This window comes from Sinohyriopsis cumingii, chromosome 11 (genome assembly GCF_028554795.1).
Source record: "Sinohyriopsis cumingii isolate HCF-2022 chromosome 11, ASM2855479v2, whole genome shotgun sequence".
Taxonomy (NCBI): Eukaryota; Metazoa; Mollusca; class Bivalvia; order Unionida; family Unionidae; genus Sinohyriopsis; species Sinohyriopsis cumingii.
This window is the reverse complement of record NC_142971.1, coordinates 26,763,980-26,788,137: the sequence shown is the minus strand read 5'-3', so window position 1 is coordinate 26,788,137 and position 24,158 is coordinate 26,763,980. Positions and strand designations below refer to the sequence as shown.

The 24,158-nt window shown below is 35.2% G+C and overlaps 2 protein-coding genes across 4 annotated transcripts in view; both read left to right on the top strand.

Moving 5' to 3' along the window:
• LOC149787812 (uncharacterized) overlaps positions 1 to 17,019 on the top strand; it is a 68,025-nt gene extending 51,006 nt beyond the window's left edge. The window contains exon 3 of the mRNA XM_089974020.1: positions 12,433 to 17,019. Coding sequence (XP_089830146.1) covers positions 12,433 to 12,635 — 203 coding nt within the window. The 3' untranslated portion in view covers positions 12,636 to 17,019. The remainder of the gene's footprint in view (positions 1 to 12,432) is intronic.
• A 6,387-nt stretch (positions 17,020 to 23,406) lies between these two features.
• Positions 23,407 to 24,158, top strand: part of LOC149787811 (uncharacterized) — a 47,339-nt gene continuing 46,587 nt past the window's right edge. The window contains exon 1 of one of the 3 annotated variants that reach the window (XM_089974018.1): positions 23,407 to 23,893. In XM_089974018.1, the coding sequence (XP_089830144.1) occupies positions 23,836 to 23,893 (58 nt within the window). In that variant the 5' untranslated portion in view covers positions 23,407 to 23,835. The remainder of the gene's footprint in view (positions 23,894 to 24,158) is intronic. The other 2 variants (XM_089974019.1, XM_089974017.1) reach the window with 2 other exon arrangements.

Sequence of the window (24,158 nt, the reverse complement as noted above, 5' to 3'; positions counted from 1 at the left end):
ACTGGGCGGTAGTTCTTTAAATCGTTATGGTCTAGTGTTGGTTTCTTCAGCAGAGGCTTTACAATGGCAATTTTGAAGAACTATAGGAATTCCCCGGATGAGAGGTATTAATAACATCAGTTAGTGAAGGCAATGCTGGATCTAAGCACTCAGCAGCAGTGATGTTGGAATTGGATCAAGATCATAGACAAAGAGAAGATCCTCTAAAGGTGGGCTGAGCACTTCATCTGTGTCCTGAACCACCCAACATCATCAGTGATGAAGCCATTACAGATCGGCTGCCCCAAGTGCCAGTCAGTGAATCACTGGATGACCCACCAACTGTGTTAAAAATCCAAAAAGCAATATGTCTGCTCTCTAGTGGCAAGGCCCCTGGCTCAGACTCAATCACAGCAGAGATATACAAGGAAGGCAGCACCCAAACCAAAATGCATCCTTGCTGAAAGCTTGTGGCAAGCTTGCGGTAAGCTTGCGATAAGCTAGTTTGATGTTTATAAGCTAACATGGATGCTTGCGCAAGCTTGTACAAGCAAGTGCAGGCTTAGGCAAGATAGCTGGATATAACCGCAAGCTTGCACAAGCATGCGCAAGCTTGTACAAGCTTTCTTGTTTGCTTCAGAAATTAAAACTAGCTTGCACAAGCTTTCTTGTTTGTTTCATAAAGTAAAACTAGCTTGCGCAAGCTTACTTGTTTTCTTCAGAAAGTAAAATTAGCTTGTGCAAGCTTGTTTTCTTCAGAAAGTAAAACTAGCTTGCGCAAGCTTTCTTGTATGTTTCAGAAAGTAAATTTAAACTAGCTTGCAACAAGTTTCTTCATATATATATATATATATATATATATATATATATATATATATATATATATATATATATATATATATATATATATATATATATATCCATTGCTTGTGAAAGTTTGAGACCATGTATCCAAGTAGCAGGCACCATCACTGTCACGCCCCTACGAAAACAAAGTCATGACTTGATGAACAATCATGAAGTGTTCATGAAAGTTCCTCAAGTAAGTTCATGAACTTCAAGAATTTTGATGAATCATGTACTTGAAGTTCATGAACACACTGATGAATTTTTATGAACTATTATAATATCTTTGAAGTTCCTGAAATGTCATGAACTAATGGTTCATGAACAATTCAAGTACTTTGATGCAATACCATGGTATTTCTTAAAAAAATGTATATTAAATATCTATATCATTATATTCAGAAAATGTTCATGAAAATTTATCATACAAACTTCTCACAATATTAGTGAAATTTAAATAAAGGTGAATTTTTTCTTCTTTTTTTAAAATGATATACTGTATAAATGTTCATACAGATCTTTAATTCAATACTTGTTTACTTAACCTGAGTATTTCTGGATTAATATGGGAAAATATTTTCTGGCCAGCATCAACAAAATGTATTTGCTTTAAAAAGCTTTCAATGACTTTGTCCTAACGTTTTTTTTCTTCTCTCCATTACTATTATAAACTGCATATTCTATTGACTTAGTCACTGGTTGCCAATTTGCAGTAAAAACCGAAATATATTAACAACGATTATTCTGATTGGATGACTTTGAAAAAAGACGTGATATGATTGGTTAATATACGCGCGCGATTTCAACAGTTAAGCTTCCTCAGAAACCAAAGATCATGCAGACCGTTAGGCAAAAACCTCGAACAAAAACCGTGGACTCCATGGAATGGACAGATGAGAATATTTTCAATATCATTTTTTTAAAGTAAGTAGAAGTGCAGAGAAGCGACTTTGAAGAATGTGAAGGAAATGATTTGGTGAGAGCAAAATTAGGCGGAAAAGCGTACCAAGCCCGGATGACCAGAATTACGGTGAGTATCTTTTTCTTGGTCATTCGTGATTATTTCAGTAGAAGTTATATGGATATTTTATTGGTTTATATATGTCATCATATTATTTATAACCAAGCTAATGACACGATTTTGTTCAGACCTAATTTAAACTTGCTCATCGAAGTTTTGAAAATCACTAAACATTATCACCCCCACCCCCCCAGTTCTCGATACCAGACGTGGTTCGATATCGATAGGAGTTGAGATGTTCGAGATCGTTTTCTTTTACATGACATCACTATTTCTATAATCTGATGTAATTTCGTAATTTAAAAAAAAAAACTTAAGAAAATAGTTAATGCGTGAAACTGTTCACAATAAAAGTGCAAATAACAACGTGATGAAACCGGAAGCAGCTATACGCAACATGCGGAGTCGGAGTGGTTGCATTAGTGACATACTAAGGGCCTATACCACACAAGTCTGGCGTTTTATCAATAAAAAATGGCCAAAATATTTGAAAGCATGAAATAACCGTTATCTGTAATATATACGGTTATTTAGTGTAACGGTGTTGTCAAAAAAAAATGTCATATTTTACTGAATAAAACATCCGTCTCCTGTGACTATACCTATGGCTAGACAGATTCAGTTAATATAAAACAGTGACAAAATTCTGCAATAATATAAATGCTCAGTATTATGTGTAAGGGATTAAATCATTTTTGAGTTGGATCATATTATTCCAGTAAGTAAAGTGGGGTACAATGATAATGTGCTAAAAGCTAAAAACAATGTTGATCAGAGATTATCTGTAATTAACTAACTTTACCTTTTTTTCAGACCAGACAGCAGAAAAGTAAAATTGTTAGAGGATGAAGTTTGTAGGTTAAGGATGAAAATTTGAAAACTGGAGGATTCAAGATGGAAGAGACATTAAATTGTGACTGCTGCAACAATGTTAAAGATCCAAACAGTAATCAGATGGAACAGCTTAAGTTGCAGAAGGAGACATTCAGTAGTGACAATGGACAGGATTTGATTAAATTATAGACCCTGAACATCTTCACAAAAGAGTTATCAGACAGGTCAGTCTCTGGAAGAAGATTGGTCAGGAGAAACCCCAGCTGAAAGACAGCCCCATGACAATGAAATATGCTTCAACAGTTGATTGCAGGCAACTGCCCCAATATCTCTTGAACATTTTTCAAAGAAAAATTACAGAACATACAAAAAGTGTTGCTAAGGGTAAAAAAAAAAGAATATCACTTGTCAGTTTAAATTTATCTGAAATCAAATACAGCTTTTAAGATAATATGTTGCATTTTATACTGTATTAACCCCATCCCCCATCTAAGGTTATTGTATGATTCAGGATGAATAGGTATTTGTGACTTGTCAGGTTATCATATTTTGTTTTATAGGCACTGTTCGTGAAGTCATGAATCATTGAGAAACTTTGTTCATCATAGTTCATGAATATGTTCATGCACTTGTTCATGAATGATGATGATCCAATTTGTGGACTGTTTTCAATTCATGCACATTCTAGAATAATTCATGAACCTTTTGATGAACTTTCATGAATGGTTCTTGAACCAAGTTCATGAACAGTTCATTCATTATTCATGATCATTTCATAGGGGCGTGACACTTGCAGCTAGGGGAACACATAAAGCTTCTGCAGCCTTGGGTAAGCTTGCAGTGAATGAATAAACTTGAACAATGGAATTAAACTTAATGTTTTGGCAGAACAGATTTGTTTTCCACTGCATTGCAACTATAAGATTGCATTATTTAATCATTAAATATGCAGATTACTTCATTGGAATGAAGTAAAACTTTGCAATATATTATGATAATTTGGTCCACCAGGAGCAGTTGAGTCTAAAATGCATTTTTGGACAGGGGCCTTCGGACTCCCAGACCCCCCCCCCCCCTTCACATTTTCAGGGGGTTTTTTGGAAGGGGGGAAGACACAATCATGTCTGATTTTTGAAAGCCCAGATGCTTGTAGCAAGAAATCTCTGCAAGCTTGCAACAAGCTAGTAACAAGCTTGCGCAAGCTAGTAACAAGCTTGCGCAAGCTAGTAACAAGCTTGTGTATACTTATTGTACTAGGTAAATAAATAACAAGCTTGCGCATGCTTGTGCAAGCTTGCTGCAATGTTCCAAATACAAGCTTGCCGCAAGCTTGCTGCAATGTTCCAAATACAAGCTTGCCGCAAGCTTTATAAATAAGCTTGCTGCAATGTTCCAAATACAAGCTTGCCGCAAGCTTGCTGCAATGTTCCAAATACAAGCTTGCCGCAAGCTTTATAAATAAGCTTGCTGCAATGTTCCAAATACAAGCTTGCCGCAAGCTTTATAAATAAGCTTGTGGCAAGCTTGCTGCAAGCTTTAAAACAAGCTTGCAATTTTGGTTTGGGCACAGCTCTGACTGAAAAGCTCCATCAGTTGTTTCATCTCATGTGGCAGAAAGAGATGATCCCACAGGAATTCAAGGATGCTACTATTATACACCTGTATAAGTGCAAAGGAAATCTTAAGGCTTGTGACAACTACCAAGGTATCTCTTTGCTCTCCATTGCAGGCAAGATACTTGCCAGGGTTCTCCACAACTTGACCTTGGACTCCTACCAGAAAGCCAGTGTGGATTCCAAAAGGAGCATGGAACCATCCACATGGTATTCGCTGCCAGGCAGTTGCAAAAGAAAAGCCAAGAGCAGAATACTGACCTTTTCTCTACCTATGTTGACCCGATCAAGGCCTTCAACACTGTTAGCAGAGAGGGCCTGTGGAAGATCATGGCCAAGTACAGATGCCGAATGAAATTTATTACCATGGTGCAGCAATTCCACAATGGTATGGAAGCTAGAATCCGGAATAATGATGAGACATCATATCCCTTTCCCTTCTCAAATGGAGTGAAGCAGGGCTGTGTACTGGCGCCAGAACTTTACAGTCTCATGTTTTCAGCCATCCTCATGGATGCCTTTAGAGATAGTGATGTGGGAATCAGCATCAGATACCGAATTGATGGCAAACTGTTCAACCTCAGGAGGCTTCAAGCAACAACTAAGGCCACAACAGATATCAGAGACTTTCTGTTTGCTTATGACTGTGCCCTCAATACTGGCACTGAAGCTGACATGTAAAGCAGTATCGACAAGTTCTCTGATGCTTGCACAAATTTCGGCCTTACGATCAACTCAAGGAAAACTGAAATAATGTATCAGTCAACCCCAGCAAAACCGTATACTGAGCCACAAATCACAGTCAGTGGCTACAATTGAGTGCAGGGAACAGGTTCACCTATATTGGCAGCACTCTGTCCCAGAATGATGTAAGTGATGACGAAGTTAATGCCAGGATTGCAAAGGTCAGCGCAACATTTGGTAGACTACACGCCAAGGTCTGGAACAGAAGAGGGATCAGTGTTTAGACAAAGTTGAAGGCATACAGAGCAACAGTACTCTCTCTGTTATTATACACCTGCGAAACCCGGACAGTGTACCAGCATCATGCAAAGAAGTTGAACCACTTCCACACTACCGCCTCAGAAGACTCCTAAACATCAAGTGGCAAGACAGGATCCTGGATACTGAGGTCCTTGCCCAAGCAACCCTTCCCAGTATCTACACCATCTTCCATAAAAAAACCTCTTTTATTGCATGTTTGACCAAGGAAAATGCAACAAAGGAGGCCAGAGGAAATGTTACAAAGGACACCTTGAAAGCGTCATTGAAGAACTTTGGCATTAGCTATAACACATGGGAACAGACTGCCCAGGACATGGTCATGTGATGCTCTTCCATCACTAAAGGTACTGCAGCATGCGAAGCCACCAGGACAGCCATGGCAGAACAATGGAAGCAGGCCAGGAAATCCTGAGCCAGTAACCCCATGTTCAGCGTTACTACCATCCCATGTCCACAATGCCATAGAACATTCAGGGTGCAAATCAGCCTCATTGGCCACCTATGCACCCACAGACCATTTGTTCCCAATAAAACACTGGATGACTGAAGTGGTCCTCATCAACTTGATGGACAGACTATACATATGCATTGATATCAGTGGTTCCAAATAAATCGGAGAATTTCAGTTTCTTTAAATTGTGATTAAACAATTAACAGATACCTTATCATAATTCAGTTTTTAAAAATGTCACAGATAAACGTTTACTTCAGTTAACCACAGTTATTATGTACAGAAACTAGTATTTTAACAAAGATATGAATATCCCTTTACTGTATGAACTGACGTGTGGAGAAATGTCTAAATGCCTTGAAAATCGATCACACTGAAGCTATCATATATATATATATATATATAGCACACTCCTATAAGCCGGCACTCCCTTCCACTAAATAATCTTCACTTGGTTAAAAAATGACAATTGCATGCATTGGTGCATTTGGGACATGACAAAAAAAATGCTAATGTTATATACATGTATTTTAAAGAAACAGTCGTTTTCTTCAATATTTTGATTGGTCTGATTTAGTTGATCTGTTCTTAATGTAAAGGAAAATGAGTAATTATTGAAAAATCAACGCAAATTTTGTTACATGTACTTTGTTTAAATATCGAAATAAAATATTTTGTTTTAATGAATTCTTTTAAAAAGTTGATATTTTTTTTATGTTGTTTTCTCACAAGAGAGGGAATTTGACATACGTTTGTTCTGCTTTCTTCAAATTTTGTGTGGTTGTCTGCTTTTCTGTCAAGGTGATCACGTGCACTTGATTAGGTACATTTTCATTTAATGCGTGCATCTTGATAATATCACCAACTTTTAATATTCGTTGCATATTTAATCACTTGTGCATCAACATTGCACATAAATTACAAATTTAGCCATTCCTTGACGATTTGTAAAAAAAAAAAATCCTTGTGTTAACACATTAACCCTTGGCAACGTGCTTACGTGGCATGAGGTAGTAGCCAGCTGCCGAGCTCTGTAGCGTCAGGGTCATGTATGATACACTAAAGTGGGTGGTATTTTAGAAACATAGACAGATGTAGCTCTACAATGATACCAAATAATCTGAAAGTTCTAGTTTCACTACAAAATACAGAGTGAAAAATCTCATTTTTTGGACTTGATTTTTTTTCCATACAAAACTCCCCCTCGGTCGGAATCCGATATTGTGTCCTGATTTTAGACTTTTTGGTCTCAGATCTAAGGCATACCGGTATGAACTGCAAACTGATTGATTGATTACTTGGATTTATGTCGCGTGCACCTAAAATGGCACATGCGACGGGTTTATGCCCGCACAGCGGGATGCTAAATGTTCCTGGGGGGAAGGAATTAGAGCCACATCCCACAGGCATTTATGTGCTCAAGCAGCACTGCTAATTTAGCCGTCAGGTCATAGGACTCTCTGTCCCTAACGACCTGAATGAAGGGCTTTCATGAGTGGGAATGGGCCCAACACACACTCATGTCCGTTATTGACTGTACTAGCTGTTGACCCAAGCAGTATGTAACGCCTGTTGCGATTGGTCGCAACGATGACATCACATTAAGACACCTAGCTTTAGGCAGGTGGAAATTGTTTCACATCTCTGCCGTTATATGATGTCCGAGAGAAGTAAGAGGGCAAGCAATTCTGCAAGCCAGCTGTGGATGTCGTGCACGCCCAAGAATGCAAGCCAGTCCTTAGTCATATTTAGTCTAATTGTACTAATGGACAATAAAATATGCTAATAATGTGTTAGCCACTTGTGCAATTGGGTCAAATCAAAACAAGTTGTAAAATTTTCCTACGTCCTAACAATTGGAAAAATTCTGGTACATATTTTTAATGACTCATATGTCTGAGTGACTTATAAAATGTTTGGTCACTGTTAGATCATAAAAGGTTTGAATTTTGAAGTGGTGGATTGAAGGATCAAGTTAGTGTACATAATAGTTTTATCAAAACGGGATACCAAGCCAGAATGGTTCCCTGGATAAGAGGCAATATTGGTAGCCCTTAGAAGGGCTTTTTAAGCAAAAGTTCCCCGTTTTTCTTCTGCTTCTTTACATTTCTCCGCAGTCCTTTTTCCTCTCAGGTAATTTTGGGAAAATGGTAGCTGTCTAGCATAGAAATGTAGTTAGCTGCTTCTACTAGCTGCTGACTGGGTAGTTCTTGTAGGCCTTTTGACAGAATTGTGTAAGGATTCTGACATCATAGTGCCACTTGCTATTAATTTATTGTTGCTTTTATTTATGTTAGGTGTTTCATGCATCCGTTGCACGCTTATTTGTGTCTGACTGAGGCAAGGGAGGAAATGACCTGGAAGGCAGGTGACCATCTGCAGGCAGGGTCTGCTCATTCCAGGGTACTGGTCTAAATGGATGTACTTGCACGCATTTTGAGTTTTGGTTCTTGTGTCTGAAATTGTTCTAAAGATGAGCTAGGTTGGATTGGATGAAAAACTCTGTGCCGCTTTAGTGTTAGTATGGTTTGTATCACAGAAGTAGCTGCAGTATTACCTTGGCTGTCTTTCATGTTAGGGCTAGGTAGAGAGCAGAGAAGATTTTTGTTGTTTTTGTAAATATTATTGTTGATTTTTAAGGATATATTTGGGATTTAAGAAGAGGAACCTTTGGTCAGTATTCAGGTCCCTAGGGATGTATCAAAAGTGCCCGTCTGTTTATGTATATTAATCTGGTTTTAGAGAGTATTTGGGTGGGTTATGTATGTTTTACAGGTTGTTATTTTTGAGCTAGAGGGACACCCTTGCTGAGTACTCAGGTCCCCCAGGACATGTCAAGGGTGCCCATCTGCTAGTGAAAATTTATTTTTAAGTGAGGTCGGTTTGTTTGTTTTATATTTTTTCTTTTAGCTTGGATGTGTCTAGGAATTTAAGTATATTTTGGTAGGTCACATTTATGTTGGGGTTGTTATTTTTAAGGAAAGCTGGGTAAGTGGTAGAGGATCCAATTTGGGGAGAGGGGGGCTTTTTGAAATTCCATTCTACCCACCCGATATATTGAGCAGCTTTTGAATATATGTGGCAGGTCTTTAATGGTTTTGCAGTGATAGCAATTGATATTAGAAGGCTTGGGTCCTAGATGTTTGCCAAAACTTCCTGCTAATTTATTTTTTTTCCGGTTACGATGCAGTTGATAATATTTTGGTCCAGGCTGTTCACTTTGGGTGGTTTGATGGACCTATTGGTTTCTTTTATAATGGAGTAGAGTATCCTGCCTTTGGTAGTGGAGTTCAGTGCTCCTGCCATTTCTGGTTAATATAGTTTCTTGTTATGCTTTGGGCTTCTGTTATGCTATATCTGAGTGGGGCAGGGTTAGGGTTCCCTCACATGTTTTTTGTGACTTTTTTGGCTAGCTCATTACCAGGGATTTCTATATGCGAGGGTATCCACATGAATTCAACTATCTGATCTGCTGTGGATAATTTGTTAAGCATATAAAATGTTCTAGCCAAGAATTGTTCTCTTGATTTGGTGCTGTGAGATTTGCAGACAGACAGATAAACCTTTGCAAAAAGTAGTATAAGATAAAGATAAAGAGTGGTCTCGGTATGAAAATAATGGGTCTGTTAAGCAAAGAAACCAAAAAATAAACCAGTACAAACAAACTTTTACCCTTCTGCTCATGTGTGAGGCAAATAGCCAATGAAAAATGATGTTTCTAATACAACTAGGCATTAGGTTATTTGAAAATCACCTAGAAGTTGATGTATTAGGATGCATTCAGAAATAGCTTTCAAAATGTGTTTCCTACTTGAATTTTAGGCGAAAACGACAAAAACGTCCAGGGATTAATGTGTTAAATATCCTTTGGGGACTCCCAGTTTGATAGACTCATACAATTGTCTCTCTTATCTAACTGCCTGAAACCTATAGGACACACAGTACTAATGAGATGGAAAAATGGGAACCAGCCTGGAAATGGATAAACATAAAATAGAGTATATATGGGTTTGGCTGACCAGGATTGGTTAATAATAATTAAGTTACGTTTTAGGGAAAATATTCTTTTGAGAGCTTATCCTAGTTGTAAGTGAAAAACATAAGAGACATTGTTTTATTGATGGAATTTCAGACCTTTAACAGTCTTGAATTTGGAATACTCATTACTAAAATTAGCACCCCGACTCTTTGGTGCGGAATTGAAAGCACACGTTTCGAACACATGCAGGTCCAGAAAATGCCACAGCTCATATCCTTCCCTCTACACAGAAAATGACATCCAGGTTTCATCTATGCTGATAAATATAGGTTTGATCATGAGCAAAGTTATTGAATTTTTAATATCATGGTGTTTGCATAAGTTTACTATGGGAATTGAATTATTACCTTGAGTCCTATAGACAGGCACAGCAATACAATAACTCCACCTAAGCAAGTGCAGTTAACTTTACTATAAATGCAATAATATGGATCTATTTGTGGATAACAAGCAAAATTAATACCTTTTGTAAACCAGGTGTGACTTTCAGTGGGATATTAAACACATATTCAGTATATCAACTGTTGCCAAGAAGTGGGGGGGAGAGACTGTGTAGATTTGACTATGCTAGGTGCAGTGTTTTGCACTTTGATTTATATCTCAGCAATACATATATAAACTGTATACAATTTACCCATTTATACAATAATTACAGTAAGCAATATGATATTTCCTAGTTGTGTTTTGAAACATAATGCTTCAGATCACTTGGATCTCTTCCACCATGCTTAATGGTGATGACCTCTCATAACTTTGCATCCCACTAATTTCTTTCAGTGAATCTTTTGAAAGTTCATATTTTGCATTTTAATGGACTTATGTCTAACTTACTTTAGTGTTAAATTATGTCTTTGAGAGGAATTTTAGGTAACTTTTTTCATTTAAATCTCTTTTCCTGTAATAATACACAATAAATGTCACCTTGACCTTTTACTCATTAATGACATAATATGACAAGGCTGGTAATATATTTCAATGTTAAATTGAAGAGTAATAAATGGTGATATTAAAAAAAGATTATTCTTTTTAGATAGCTTTATTTTAATATTTTTTTCTGATTTTCTTAATAAAACTCAAATATTTAAATGTTCCCTGTAATGCACCAAGGGCTGTCAAGAAAATCAAGGGTGGATATAGAACACACTGTACTAATGATATGGAAAAATGGGAACCAGCCTGGAAATGGGTGAACATAGAGTATATATGGGTTTGGCTGACCAGGAATGGTTAATAATGTAAGTTATGTTTTAGGAAAAAGAATCTTTTGAGAGCTTATCCTAGTTGTAAGTGAAAAATATACAGACATTGTTGTATTGATCGAATGTCAGTCCTTTAACAGTCTTGAGTTTGGAACACTCATTACTAAAATTAGCAGCCGACTCTTTGGTGCAGAATTGAAAGCACATGTTTCAAAAACGTTAATGTCCAGAAAATGCCATGGCTCATATCCTTTCCTCTACACAGAAGCTGACATCCAGGTTTCATCTATATTGATAAATACTATATAGGTTTGATTATGAGCGCTCAAAAATGTTAAGTTATTGACTTTTTATTATCATGGTGTTTGCATAAGTTTACTATGGGAACTGAATTAATACCGCACGTTCTATAGCATCCAACAGCTTTATATAAAGGAAATAGCTGCAAGTAAATTGCAAGCCATGTTAACAAAGTTGTTACCCTAGTCAAAAACAGCTGTTGCCTTCAATTAATATTTTCTTTTTCTAACACGTCAGCTATTTAATGATAATGTCTACATCATTTAATTGTAAACTGAAAACAATGTTCATCTGGAATACGCATTCTGCATTAAGAATTCCTTTCAGTCGAAAATCAAAGAAATTAGTTTGAAAAAATTGGAGAGAGAGGTAGACATGATATTGACGTGTTGAAGTTTAGGTGAAAATAAGGAAGATGGTAATTGTGTAGTAATGCATGCAACTGCAGTCCAGAGACAGAACAAATCTTCAATTTTGGCTTTGTTTTCAAAATAAGAGTTTTGAAATATATAATCTAATTTATTAAGCGAAACTCTTTTCATTTTGGTAAAATATGTATGAAAACTGCACGAGACCAGCTGATGGATATGATATGTTCCAGCATAGTTGGCAAAATTCGCAGTTTGCTAGCTATCGCATAGGCCTAGCACGTCAGCTTGATTTTGCTAGGCAACTCTTTCTATCTCTCTCTCTCTCTCTCTCTCTCTGGTGGGGGAGAAGAGTTGAAATTATTAATGGAACTATTCGTGTACACACTGTCAAATTTTGCCAGGCTGCATTTCACCACTCAAGTTTGGTACTCTGCATCACATAGTATATTATATTTCCAGTCCTGACATGAATTTTACTTATTTTCAACACACTACTGCCACTCCCTATCCCATTTGTGTACCACGTAAGTGTTTAGATGTCTTTTGTAATTGAAAGTTATAGTTGTTTGAGATCATTTGGCCGTTTAAAACTATTATATTGCCCCACTTAATGCAAAGGTGGTTCAGTGACAAATGCTTATAACTTAAGTATCAGCCTTTCCTCTGACTATTCTTCAGTGTGTACCACTACTATAACTAACACTACTGCTCGAAATAGTAACCAGATTTATTTTGTCTTTCAGTTTTCATTAATTAAATTTTCTCTTTTTCCAGACAATAGTTTTGAAGCTAGGATCTGCATGAAATCGAGCGAATATGCTAAGAGTGAGGGATGCTACCCAGTGCAAACAGATGGAGGTTACATTATACAGTGCTTCTGCTACACCGACTTCTGCAATGATGCCACGCGGCAATTGGTCACATGGACATCTGCCCTTGTGATCATTAGTGCATTTCTTTTAAAGAAAATTCTGTGATGACATCAGAAATCATTCATACAGCTAAAGTGGATAATGTTGCTGAAAAGAAATGGATATAGAGAGCGACATTTTATTATTAAATTTAAAGAATTTTTTTTCTTCTATAGATGCTAAAAAGAGAACATCAAAAGTTGTAGCAACATGTTCTTTGGTCCATTCAGATTTTTAAACAAAAGGATAAATATTTTTTCCAATAAATATCTCAAATGTTGGATAAAACGGGGGGAAAACCTCAAACAAATGGCCATAATTTTCTGCACCGTCATACAGCTTCATCAGTTATGGTGCAAGATTATATAACTACTGGTAAGAAAACTGAATTAAAATCTAAGTACCAAGTGAGTTGGAAAGTATTCATTTTTGATGATCAGTCTTTACCTAATTAATGGTACATTCAGGCTCGTAGAAGCAACAGCCAAATGTGTAGACCTCCTGTAGACTTCCATAATTTTTGGACATTATTCCCACTGTTGTTTCAGTCTTTGTTACACATTCAAAACCAATGTGAAAGTATTGAAGACAAAAATATTTGTTGTAACATCAGAGGCTTTGGAGCAAATCATGAGATACATCTTATGAATCTTCTCATGGATTTGTCAGTGACAGTTTTGTGATGGAGTTCTGTTTTGAGATGATCTAATGTATATTGTGCACATTTCAAAGGACATCAGTTGTTTATAGAATTATACTTAAGACATGATATACAACTCTGAAAAGTCCCCATCATTCTCTGGAGATGTGCAGCTTATTTTGATTGCATTCTTATAAGTTTTTGGATTGAAGTTCAGGTTCAAAATTTTTTCCAGTGGATATCGTTTGTGTAAATATAAAAACACAACTTTTTACACTTCAGGTTCAAAATTTTCTCCAATGGATAGTGTAAATATAAAAACACAACTTTTTACACTATTTATATTATTTTATTCTATTTTATTTGTTATCACATTCCTACAATATAACATAAGTTTTCCCAACCAATGTTTTTCTTGGTCTTAAAAAGGGTACAGAATATCTCAAAATTATGCAACTGAAAAGAGCATTTTGTTTGAATATTTTCTAGAATTTTGAGAATCTTAAGAGGTTATTTTGTAACAAATTGTCTTGAAATTTGTAAATATCCATTTTATCCAAGGAGAGACAACCCTAGCCTCATTGTGAGCTTTACGAGTCCCTGTTGATCTTCATGCACATTCAAACAAGGAATGATTTTAGGGTTTGTATGTACATTTCTGATTAATTTTTGTATTTACATTGTAGGTGTGCAGAAAAATTTTTCATTCTATATTTTTATAACATCCATATACTGTAAATATGATCAAAACTTGCTTCAGGAATCACTTGTACTAATGACTGAAAAAGTGACATTATATATGAAAGTCCTATATGATGATCAAGCATAATCCTTACATATGGTATACAATGGCTTTCTAAGGCAAAGATTTTCCTTGGTTTTCCCATGTTGAGCTTATAGCTCATTTTGATTAAATCAGGAGTTGCAGTTCCTGTGATTTTTTTCCCCAAGAGTTATTTCCATCCTAGTATGAGTAAAAATCGGATTTCCTTTTTCGAGTCATAAAAATGAAATGATAAATTCTGTGGTTATATTTGAACATCTGAGCGTGAATGATAAATGATTAAAGTAACATTGCTGTTTTGGTTCTCTGGTCATTAACAGGGAGGTAATTCTTATGAAACATTGCATACAATTAGTAATTGGCAAATTGTCAGTTGGAAAATTTCTAATTTTCGAACTAAATAATGAGCCTTAAAATGAACACCATTTGGGTCTCTGCTGCATTAATTTGCTTATATTATATTTTGGTGCAGTTACAATCAACACAAGTAGGCTATTTAATGCCAAGGTAATTAGAACATTGTTTGGATTGGAGATGCTCTCAGTACTGGACACCAAAACTGGCTTATGGTAAAGTCTTGTAGGGTATATTTCGGGAATAGATAATTTCATTTTGCTTACTTTTTCTCAATTATAATTGTTTGTAAAGTGAATTTTTATTTTCAGGTTTATGAAAGCCAGCCTCCTCACCTGAATATTTCCTTTTTTAAATTCCCATTTAAATAAAAGAAGCAACTTACAAATATTGGAGTTGGAACATATAAGAAGAAAGGTTTTTGAAAACAGGCAGCCAGAATATATTATTGTATTAGTGGTCAACATAGTCGACAAACAATATGTAGATATGAGATAACTGGTTGTTTAAATTTCTATTTGATACATCTTAGCCTGGAATGATAGTGTTCCTTACGGTTTTAGCCTGTATGTCTATTCATTTATTTGCATGATGCTCATTTGTGTGAATTCTTAAATGTAAATATGTATTGTCTCCATTTGTTTGTGTTGCAGATTGTGTGCATGCCTAAATGTAAATATGTATTTGTCTCCATTTGTTTGTGTCACAGAATGACTGACTTGATGGATGGAAGGGGTAGGTGGATGAACGTTACTTTAGTGTAAATCTTGAGAAAGGGATGAAGGAACACATGAATGGTTTCAATAATTAAAGACAGCAAAATGATAATGACGTTGATGGCATAAGAATCTTCTCAGTATCTTAGGGATGCGTAAATTAGTGTACCACTTTTACATTTCACATTCAGGTATATTGATTAAAATATTCGGGTGCTGGTATCTTGAAAAGGAAAGAATCAAGTGCATGTATCATATTCATAATTAGATTATCCATTTCGTGTGTCATACATGGCACCTGGTTGCACAAGGTGGACTTATCTATTTGGTCTTTCAACCTCATGATTTTTATGTTCATATACTAAAATGTCATTCATTGATTTCATAAGCACACTTTTTGCATGTGTGCAGAAACATATACATACACACACACCCAACAACCCCTCCCAACCAGCCAAGAATGTGTGAATGATTTTATTTCCTCTAGTAAGAGTTCATTTAGCACTTCAACCAATTTTGAAATTTAATGCATTCGCACGAAGCATATGTATGTACGTGTTTTACTTTCCAACCCCTGATACCTTGTATATAGCAGACCAGATTAAATGTCTATGAAAAGACCAGTACATTAATTGTATGACAGTTTAAATCTAATCTTTATACTACATTTATACTTTTAACTAATCTTTATAATGCATGTTGATTTCATATACATGTAATTAATCTCCTTTCTCATTGCGTCAATCAACCCGTCCTTCAAACCATTTGGTTAAAAAGCTTATTAACACTTCTCTTTCCATGCCACTTGGAAGATTTTAATGAAATTTTTTACTGTGGATTTGTGGTTGGCTTAGTTAAAAAAGATTTACATATTTCCTCTGGTCTATTTTGGGTAAATTTAGTGAAAATTTTTTATAAAAAATTTGTAGGAAAAGTAGGGGATTTTGGAAATTCAGTTTGTTGTCGCCTCTTGCTTGGAGCATTATAATCATACCATGGGGTAATTACGTGCTTGGTGTAGCTGAGAATTCAGGTTTTCCCTTTGGCCCATTTTGGAGAAATTTCTTGAAGAAAAAATTCTTGACAGAAAGAGGTGTTTTAAGAATTCACCTAGTCATTTTGTATCTGCTACACTACCAATATGACTTTATTGAAACTTTGTTGTCCAAATATGTGTTTAGTTTGGACATGCAGCAAGGTTTTACTTTATTGTTCTGGACCATTTATGGCAACATTTTGGGAATGCAGCTTGTTATATAGTATTTATGCAACCACTGCAATATTACTGATGCACTGAACACATTCTTGTCTTTCATGGCTGCAAATGTCTTAAAGAAGAGGGGCAGGGTATATGTGTGCCATTACAAAAACAACACTACATGTACATCTAATTAATAATTTATCTGAATATTGCCATACAAGGCCTCAGCTTAAATTTCATTTTGGATAAAAACAGATTTAGCACAGCTATATCATGAATTCTGATTGATATAGGTCTTTCTTGGTCATACATATACGTATTGTTTGGGCTTAGTGGCAAGGAATATAACTTCATATCTAGATTCATAAATAAAAATTTATGACCTGGTTACAGCTTTGCAAATATATTATAATATAGAATTAGAAAGCCTAAGCATTGTTTGCATCCGTTAGAGAAATGACAGGCTTAACTGGTTTCAAGAAAATAGTTACATATCTCATAGCTCAATACTGAGTCTATTGATTTATGCTGACCATACAATAATCCAAAATGACCAGTCACATGACCATATTTCATACTTCATGAGAGCGATTAACATAGCCTTAACTATTTCTCTTGCATGATTGGTATGCAAGATTTGTTGTGATTGTTTTGAATTTTCTTTAAGAAAATATTTCAGCAAATGTCACTTGAAGCATATTTTTGTCATTTAATACATTTTTTCTTTTTTAATAAAATGTAATAAATATTGAAAATGTTTTCATCATTATAGAAATGTTTTTCACGTTTTTATCTTTCTTTCCTTTTTTTGCATTACTATATAAGTATACATAATTAAGACAATATCACAATAATTTGTACCTCGTTAGCAGCAAAAAACAGCGACTGCCTTCGTAGTAGTTTTTTTGCATCCATCCATCATTACTACTACTTGCATCCTACCACTTCTCTTTATGGTTATCAAAAAGAACATTTTAAAATTTATATTACTTGCGCGCTTTTTACCCTTTAGTGCCTTTCAAAATAAGACTGAAGATTAAAATCAACATTAGCTTGTAAACACATATTATAAAATGCAGACATCAGCTGCATTGCATTAATCTGGTTTACGTTAATTTTGCAGTGTAGTTTTAAGTTTATTTCAGAATCAATGAATGAACAACACTGATAAGTAATAATGAATGGGACCACTCGTATGCTGGAGGTCGCACGTTTGAACCCTGGCCGAGTCGTACCAAAGTTACCAGCTGAGCATTAAGTGGTTAATGTTAGGGCTGGTTGGCCCGGTGTCAGGATAATGTGACTGGGTGGGAAATAATACTATGTGATGCCCCATTGCTAGAAATCACTAACTTCACTGCACACATTGTACATGTATTACTAAATATTACTAAACCTGTTAAGCTACGTTAAAAATCCAAATCACACACAATTAAATGGACTAAAGTAGTACAAAATATATCCATTTTTATCATATTTTGATTTCCTTGACCCAGTGTTTGCATACATGACTGTTTTTGCAAGAAGTTCCTTGGTGTCAAAGACTTGTGTTGTTGTTCCAGTAGCATCTAACATAAATTACCCAACAGCTGAAGTGACCAAAACTGGAGACTCAGCCATAAAGAAACGTTTCTACAGATCCTTGAACTTGTTTGTTGTGATGAGAGTATTTATGGGAAATAATACTTTCATGACCATACAATAATCCAAAATGACCAGTCACATGACCATATTTCATACTTCTTGAGAGCGATTAACATAGTCTTAACTATTTCTCTTGCATGATTGGTGAAAATGACCAAGTAGAGCTAGCACTTTTTTGAAAGGTACACATCATAAGTAAGGCCAAGCTGTATACTCTATAACCCATATTACATCCATCAATCATACATCAAAATAAAGGGAATTAAAGGTTCTTTGAATTATACCCAAGATATACAAGGTCTTTTTTAAATAGCCAATATAACCAGTGAGGAAAGCCGGGGAAATTCTTTTTCTTTAAAATCCTAACCCTTTGCAAATTATGAAACTGTAGAGCGCCACCTTAAAGCAAATATAAAAATGTTTGCAATTATTTTTTTTATTTTCATGTAATTATGTATGATGTTCTGAATAAAATGGTCCATTCATATTGATGTTAAGCATGAAAATAAGCTAATTATGCTCAGTTTGCTCTTGCTTACATAATTTGCCATACATGTTTGTGTGAGTAGTGACCGTAATTGTGGGGAAATTAGAAGTCTTAGAATATAGGAATAGAGTCAACTTAAATTTAAAACTGTTGCAATAAGTAAAAGAAATATATGGTGAAAATGTTTCTTTTCATTTATTTGCAATGAAATAAAAAATAAATGATGAGAAAGTGAATTCACTTCTTCCATATTAAACAATAGGCAAATATTTTACACTTTGACCTTTATGAACCTGATGAGTTACCTACCTTTTCAAATTGTAAAATTCATTGTTGATATCTCAGAAATAATTCTGGCTAGTTTCATGTTCCTGTTATTCAGCATAACATTAGTTGCTATGTTTACAAAATGTAATGTGCATTCTTAAAACAGCTCACTTTTTATCATGGGGTGGTGGACTTGTTAGAGACTCTGACACTCATAAATATTGTTCTGTGGTGGGAAAGGCAGGAGAATTATTCAAAAGGATTGTTTTGATGCTTGCAACTTAAATGTTTCAACCATATAAACATAATTAAATCATACAATAATAATACCTATATTCTCTTTATGGTGGTGCTCACCAGTTAATATGTACTTTTGAGAGAGTGACATTTAAGGTGAAGTAGTTCGCATTTAAAACATGCACAATGGAGAGAATGTTGGCATACCTCTATGCTACATTAGTGTAATGTGGATGATATTTCTTTGTATATTGTACTTTTGGAAATTTTACATGATTTAAGCACACTGCTAACTAAAATGACTGTTCCCTTGTGTTAAAAAATCAGCATGAATTAGTCTAAAGTACACTATACATAGCAGCTATTAAAATAGGGAAAATGAATTTTGCCAGACTAGACAACACCAGCTTCTGAAAGTGCAATGAATGAATTACCAAATATATAAAATGTAAAAAAAGTTATCGGCTCTTTTTTATACAATTTACCTCTGAAGTTCAGGAAGTGAAAATGACCAAGTAGAGCTAGCACTTTTTTGAAAGGTGCACATCTGAAGTAAGGCCAAGCTGTATACTCTATAACCCATAGTACACCCATCAATCATACACCAAAATAAAGGGAATTAAAGGTTCTTTGAATTATGCCTAAGATATACAAGGTCTTTTTTAAATAGCCAGTATAACAAGTGAGGAAAGCTGGGGAAATTCTTCTTCTTTAAAATCATAACCTATGCAAAATACGAAACTGTAGAGCGCCACCTATGATCAATTAGCAGTGTTGTAAGCAGTTTTGTTGCAATGAGTTTACTCAATCTAGATCATAACGAGCGGCTCACTATGATTTTTTAAATCCAGCGAGTCACTAATTAAATTAATGAAAGGTACTATACTGACATCAGTGTTGGTTTCCTTTATGAACTGATTAAATGACAGTAATGATTCTTTAATTTATAATTAATTATACAGATGATTAACTTCCACGTGTGATATTGTGTTTGAAGCGAAACAATTACGCTAATTAATGAGCTGTTTCAGTTCATATTTAAAAGAGAAAATTGATGTTATGATCACTTTAGAAGTAGTTGATAGTTACTCTGTGGATAAAATGAGTTTGCTAAATTATTTTCAATATCTTGACATTTGTATCACTATGATAATTAAGTAGATAACTTAGAAGGAAATATACTTACTGAAATAAAACAAATCAGTTAAAACTAATGAAGATAGCTGTTACCATAGGTAAGGCTTCTTGCTACTTTTAGAAATGGGCTACATGATAATATATGTGCAACAGAACAGTTTAACAAGATCAGATTGAATGAAGATTTGAACTGATCTTTAACTTCAAGGAGTGAAAGCATTCATAACTCCTGTTTTAAAAAACATTGTAGTTTCAGGCGGAAATGGCGCTTGTACTGAAGTCAACTTTTTTGCTAAAAATAGACCATGACATCACTGTGCCCGGCTGCCACCATGTTTTTGGACAAAGCAACGAGAGATGCTTAAAAACAAGTGGTAATTCAAGATATATAGGCAAAAATAAAGTTGTTTTTATTTGCTCTTCCCTTACTATGTAATGTTTTGATATATTCTGCTATAGCATAATAATAATAGTAATAATGAGGACTTTGTATGGTGCCTAATCTTTAGAAGCTCTAAGCGCTTTACAACATTAGACAACACCTATAACATAAAAAACATAATATTATTACAAAAACAAACACCATGAAATTAGAAAAACATTAAAAAATAAAAAACATGCTGAGAATATTTCAGGTAGGAAACATTATTAGGTCTTTAAGTTTGTTCTTGCAGTCGAAATAAGTGAGTTTTGAGAGCCCTCTTGAATGTGATCACTGTGTCTTTGTGTCTTAGTTCAGTGGGCAATTCATTCCACGTTGCTGGGCCCTGGTATGCAAAAGAACGCTGTCCATATGGCTTTGTTTTCTTAGTGGGAATAATGAGTATACGATTGTCAGAAGAGGAGCGTAAGTATCTTGCTGGTGTATACACATGGGTGTGGTCAGATAGGTATGTTGGACTAGAGTCTGACAATGAAATGTAGCATAGAGAACAGATTTTGTGTTTGATTCTGGATCAAATGGATAGCCAGTTTAGGGTACAGAGCAGCGGGGAGGTGTGCTCTGATCGTGGTACTCTAAGTATGATCTGAGCAGCTGTGTTTTGAACTTTCTGAAGTTTCTGGAGTAGATATTGAGATGAACCAGACAGAATTGAGTTACAGTAATCCAGTCTTGAAAGTACTAATGAACACACAAGTGTTTTAGTGGCATCAACTGAAAGATATTTGCGAATTGAGCTGATGCATCTCAGCTCAAGATATGCAGCTTTGCATATGTTCATGAAATGTTGGTGCAATGTGAGAGTACCGTCCAGAGTAACACCTAGGTTTCGTACTGATTGTGTGAATTTAATGTTGGCATTGCTGATATTTATTGTTTGAGGTAAAGGATGTGAATGAGAAAGTCTTTTTGTTGTGATCAGTATGAGTGTGTACAGTAATAATTTTGTACATTTCATTTCTTTGTCATCCTTTTGTATTGTTTTCAAATCTACATTGAGTTAAGCTGTTCCATGTACACATTAAAGGAATATATATATATATATATATATATATATATATATATATATATATATATATATATATATATATATAATGTGTGTGTGTTTGTGTTTGTGTGTCCCAAAGAATGTGCTAAAACCAGTAATATTCCTTTATCTCTATGTTGTTTCCTTTTCAGTTTTTGTGTGTAAAATGTGTATCATTTTAAGGGTGGCTGTCGTTATTAGGGACAGCAGTTTTTGTATTGCTATTTCTATCATTCATGCATACAATTTTACTTCCCGACAAAATGTAAATGTATACATCTTTTATTTAAGGAAATGTAATATCTACGTAGTAAACCTGAACTGCTCTTTTCAACACCATAACTCTAACGAACATAATGCATTCTTCTATGTTCTAAACTGTCATTAAGAATTTCAATTTTTGTGGGTAAAACAAACAGACAAGAATTACGATCTTTGTGGGTAAAACAAAGACATTTAAATAAATATATAAATTTTCTCTTCTTTTTTCTTAATTTTGTTACTAATTAACACATCTGAATCAGAAACGGTTAATAAAATCAATAAAGCATTATAGACCCGCCACAAACAAACGATACATTGTTTTTAAAGGTTTGTCATATATATGCAACATTTCTAAATTCTATATGCTTACTATCACATCAACTAAGCAGAGCGTAATTTTATGTGCTAAAAAAATATAAGAAATAGTCCCTTTCCTACATTCATCCCTCTCAGTTTGTATGTTAAAACATGAATCACATATAAGAATACTTCATCAACGGGGGGAGGGCGGGAGCTGGCAGTTCCCTTGGAATTTTCATCAAAAAATATTCAGGATACATCTATCGGTGATGAAAATACAAGAAATTTGTGTATTATACTGTTCTAGAAGATTAATCGAATTTGATTATATGAATTATAGTCTGCAGGCTTTAGCACCACTATAACTAAATATTGGAATGCACATCTATATTCAGATTAGCTACGATGTCCTAGCCTCAACTTGAATTGGTGTGGTTGAGGCTACGAACCGATCCCATATATTGTAATGGAGCAAAAAAATTCATCACTAAAGTCAGAAAAACAAACAGTGTTGAAATCAACTACATAAAGTATAATCATGTTGTGAAAGAAGTTTGGCTTATTTTGAATTTATTAAGTCCTTACACGATAAAATAAATTGGCATGGTTACTCTAACCTTATCCTGTCCGCCATGACAGATAACGCGAGACTCTCGCCGTGACTGCTTTTCTACGTAAGGCTTGCCAGACAATATTTTGGATATTCTACGATATATTATTATCAATCAAGTGGCGAATAATCGCTTCTTGGTGGAATTTCAAAGTTGCCGATAAACCGTATTTATTTTTAATGCGCCAAATTTCTGACCCAAACGGCGCCAAATTTTTACTACGATTTGTTTACATTTCCAAATAAGGCGTCAATGTCCTTACATGGCACACAAACAAACGCGGCTGAGAACGGAAGTAATCATTATTTGAAATAATATGGTGGACGATCTAAACGAAAATATCGGCAAAAAAAGGTAAACGAGATTTTACAACTATTTCTACAATGATTTTCGATACTTCCGGTATTAAATAAGAGGACTGCTCAATTTATTGGATTATATTCAAGGAATATGTTTAAAGTGTTATTATTAGGCTAAAAGAGCGCCGGGTGTGAATCACACCCGGCTTGCTCCATTAACACGTATATGCTCATGTTAGTACCCTGTCCACGAGGTACGAGTAAGGGTACTAATATTAGTACTATATTCAGATGAACAAATTTAACACCTGGTACATGGTTTTCAGGAGAACAATAACATGGAAAAGAAGACGGAACGCTATCACGCCGGTTCGCCTGGTCCGAATGGCTATTTTTAGAAACCGATGTCATTGCTTGTGACGTTTCACGGAAGCAAAAAGTACAAGCGCCATTTCATAACGTTGATGTTATTATCACAATCACCCCCACTTAAAATTCAATTCTATTCTTATTATGGTAGCTCTATTATAAGCAGATGTGTCATCCGTGTTGACAGTTTCACTTTTAGAGGAAACTAGCTGTCGTACTCTGAACATCTCACTTGAATGGAAAAACTATGTTCATGCTGAATAAGCTTTTTGCATTGAAACGCGCACACCCACCACTTATTTTTGTGCCGTGTTATTCAGCGCGTTCAGGAGACACCGGAACCGGATCTCGGATGACAAAACTTGTCAGGCTCGTCAGTTTACCTGTCCGATAGAGGACGCTTTCACAAAAAGGTGATAAAATTCTTAAATATTCTAACCCAGAAATATCTATTAATTGAATATAAGACCTTGGCCGAAACTGCACGATGACTAAGATTGAGTATATAATACTGATATCTGTGCTTTTGATGCATATGAGGACCGGTAAGTCTATGTGCAAAACAATGGTCGCTGATCTTTGTTCACACGGGGATAGGGGTGGGGTGTTGAAGGGGTATCTGATAACTTCACCAGAGAAAGAGAGTGAAAAAATGGTGAGTTTGTAACATCAAGAAATGACACATACATATTAAATTTGCATATATTTTAATCCACGGAAACACGTACAATCTGAATCTGGCGGGATCTGTAAGTCGCACACCGCCAAGGTCGACATGTAGGGTATACGGAGAACTCGCCCCATCGTATC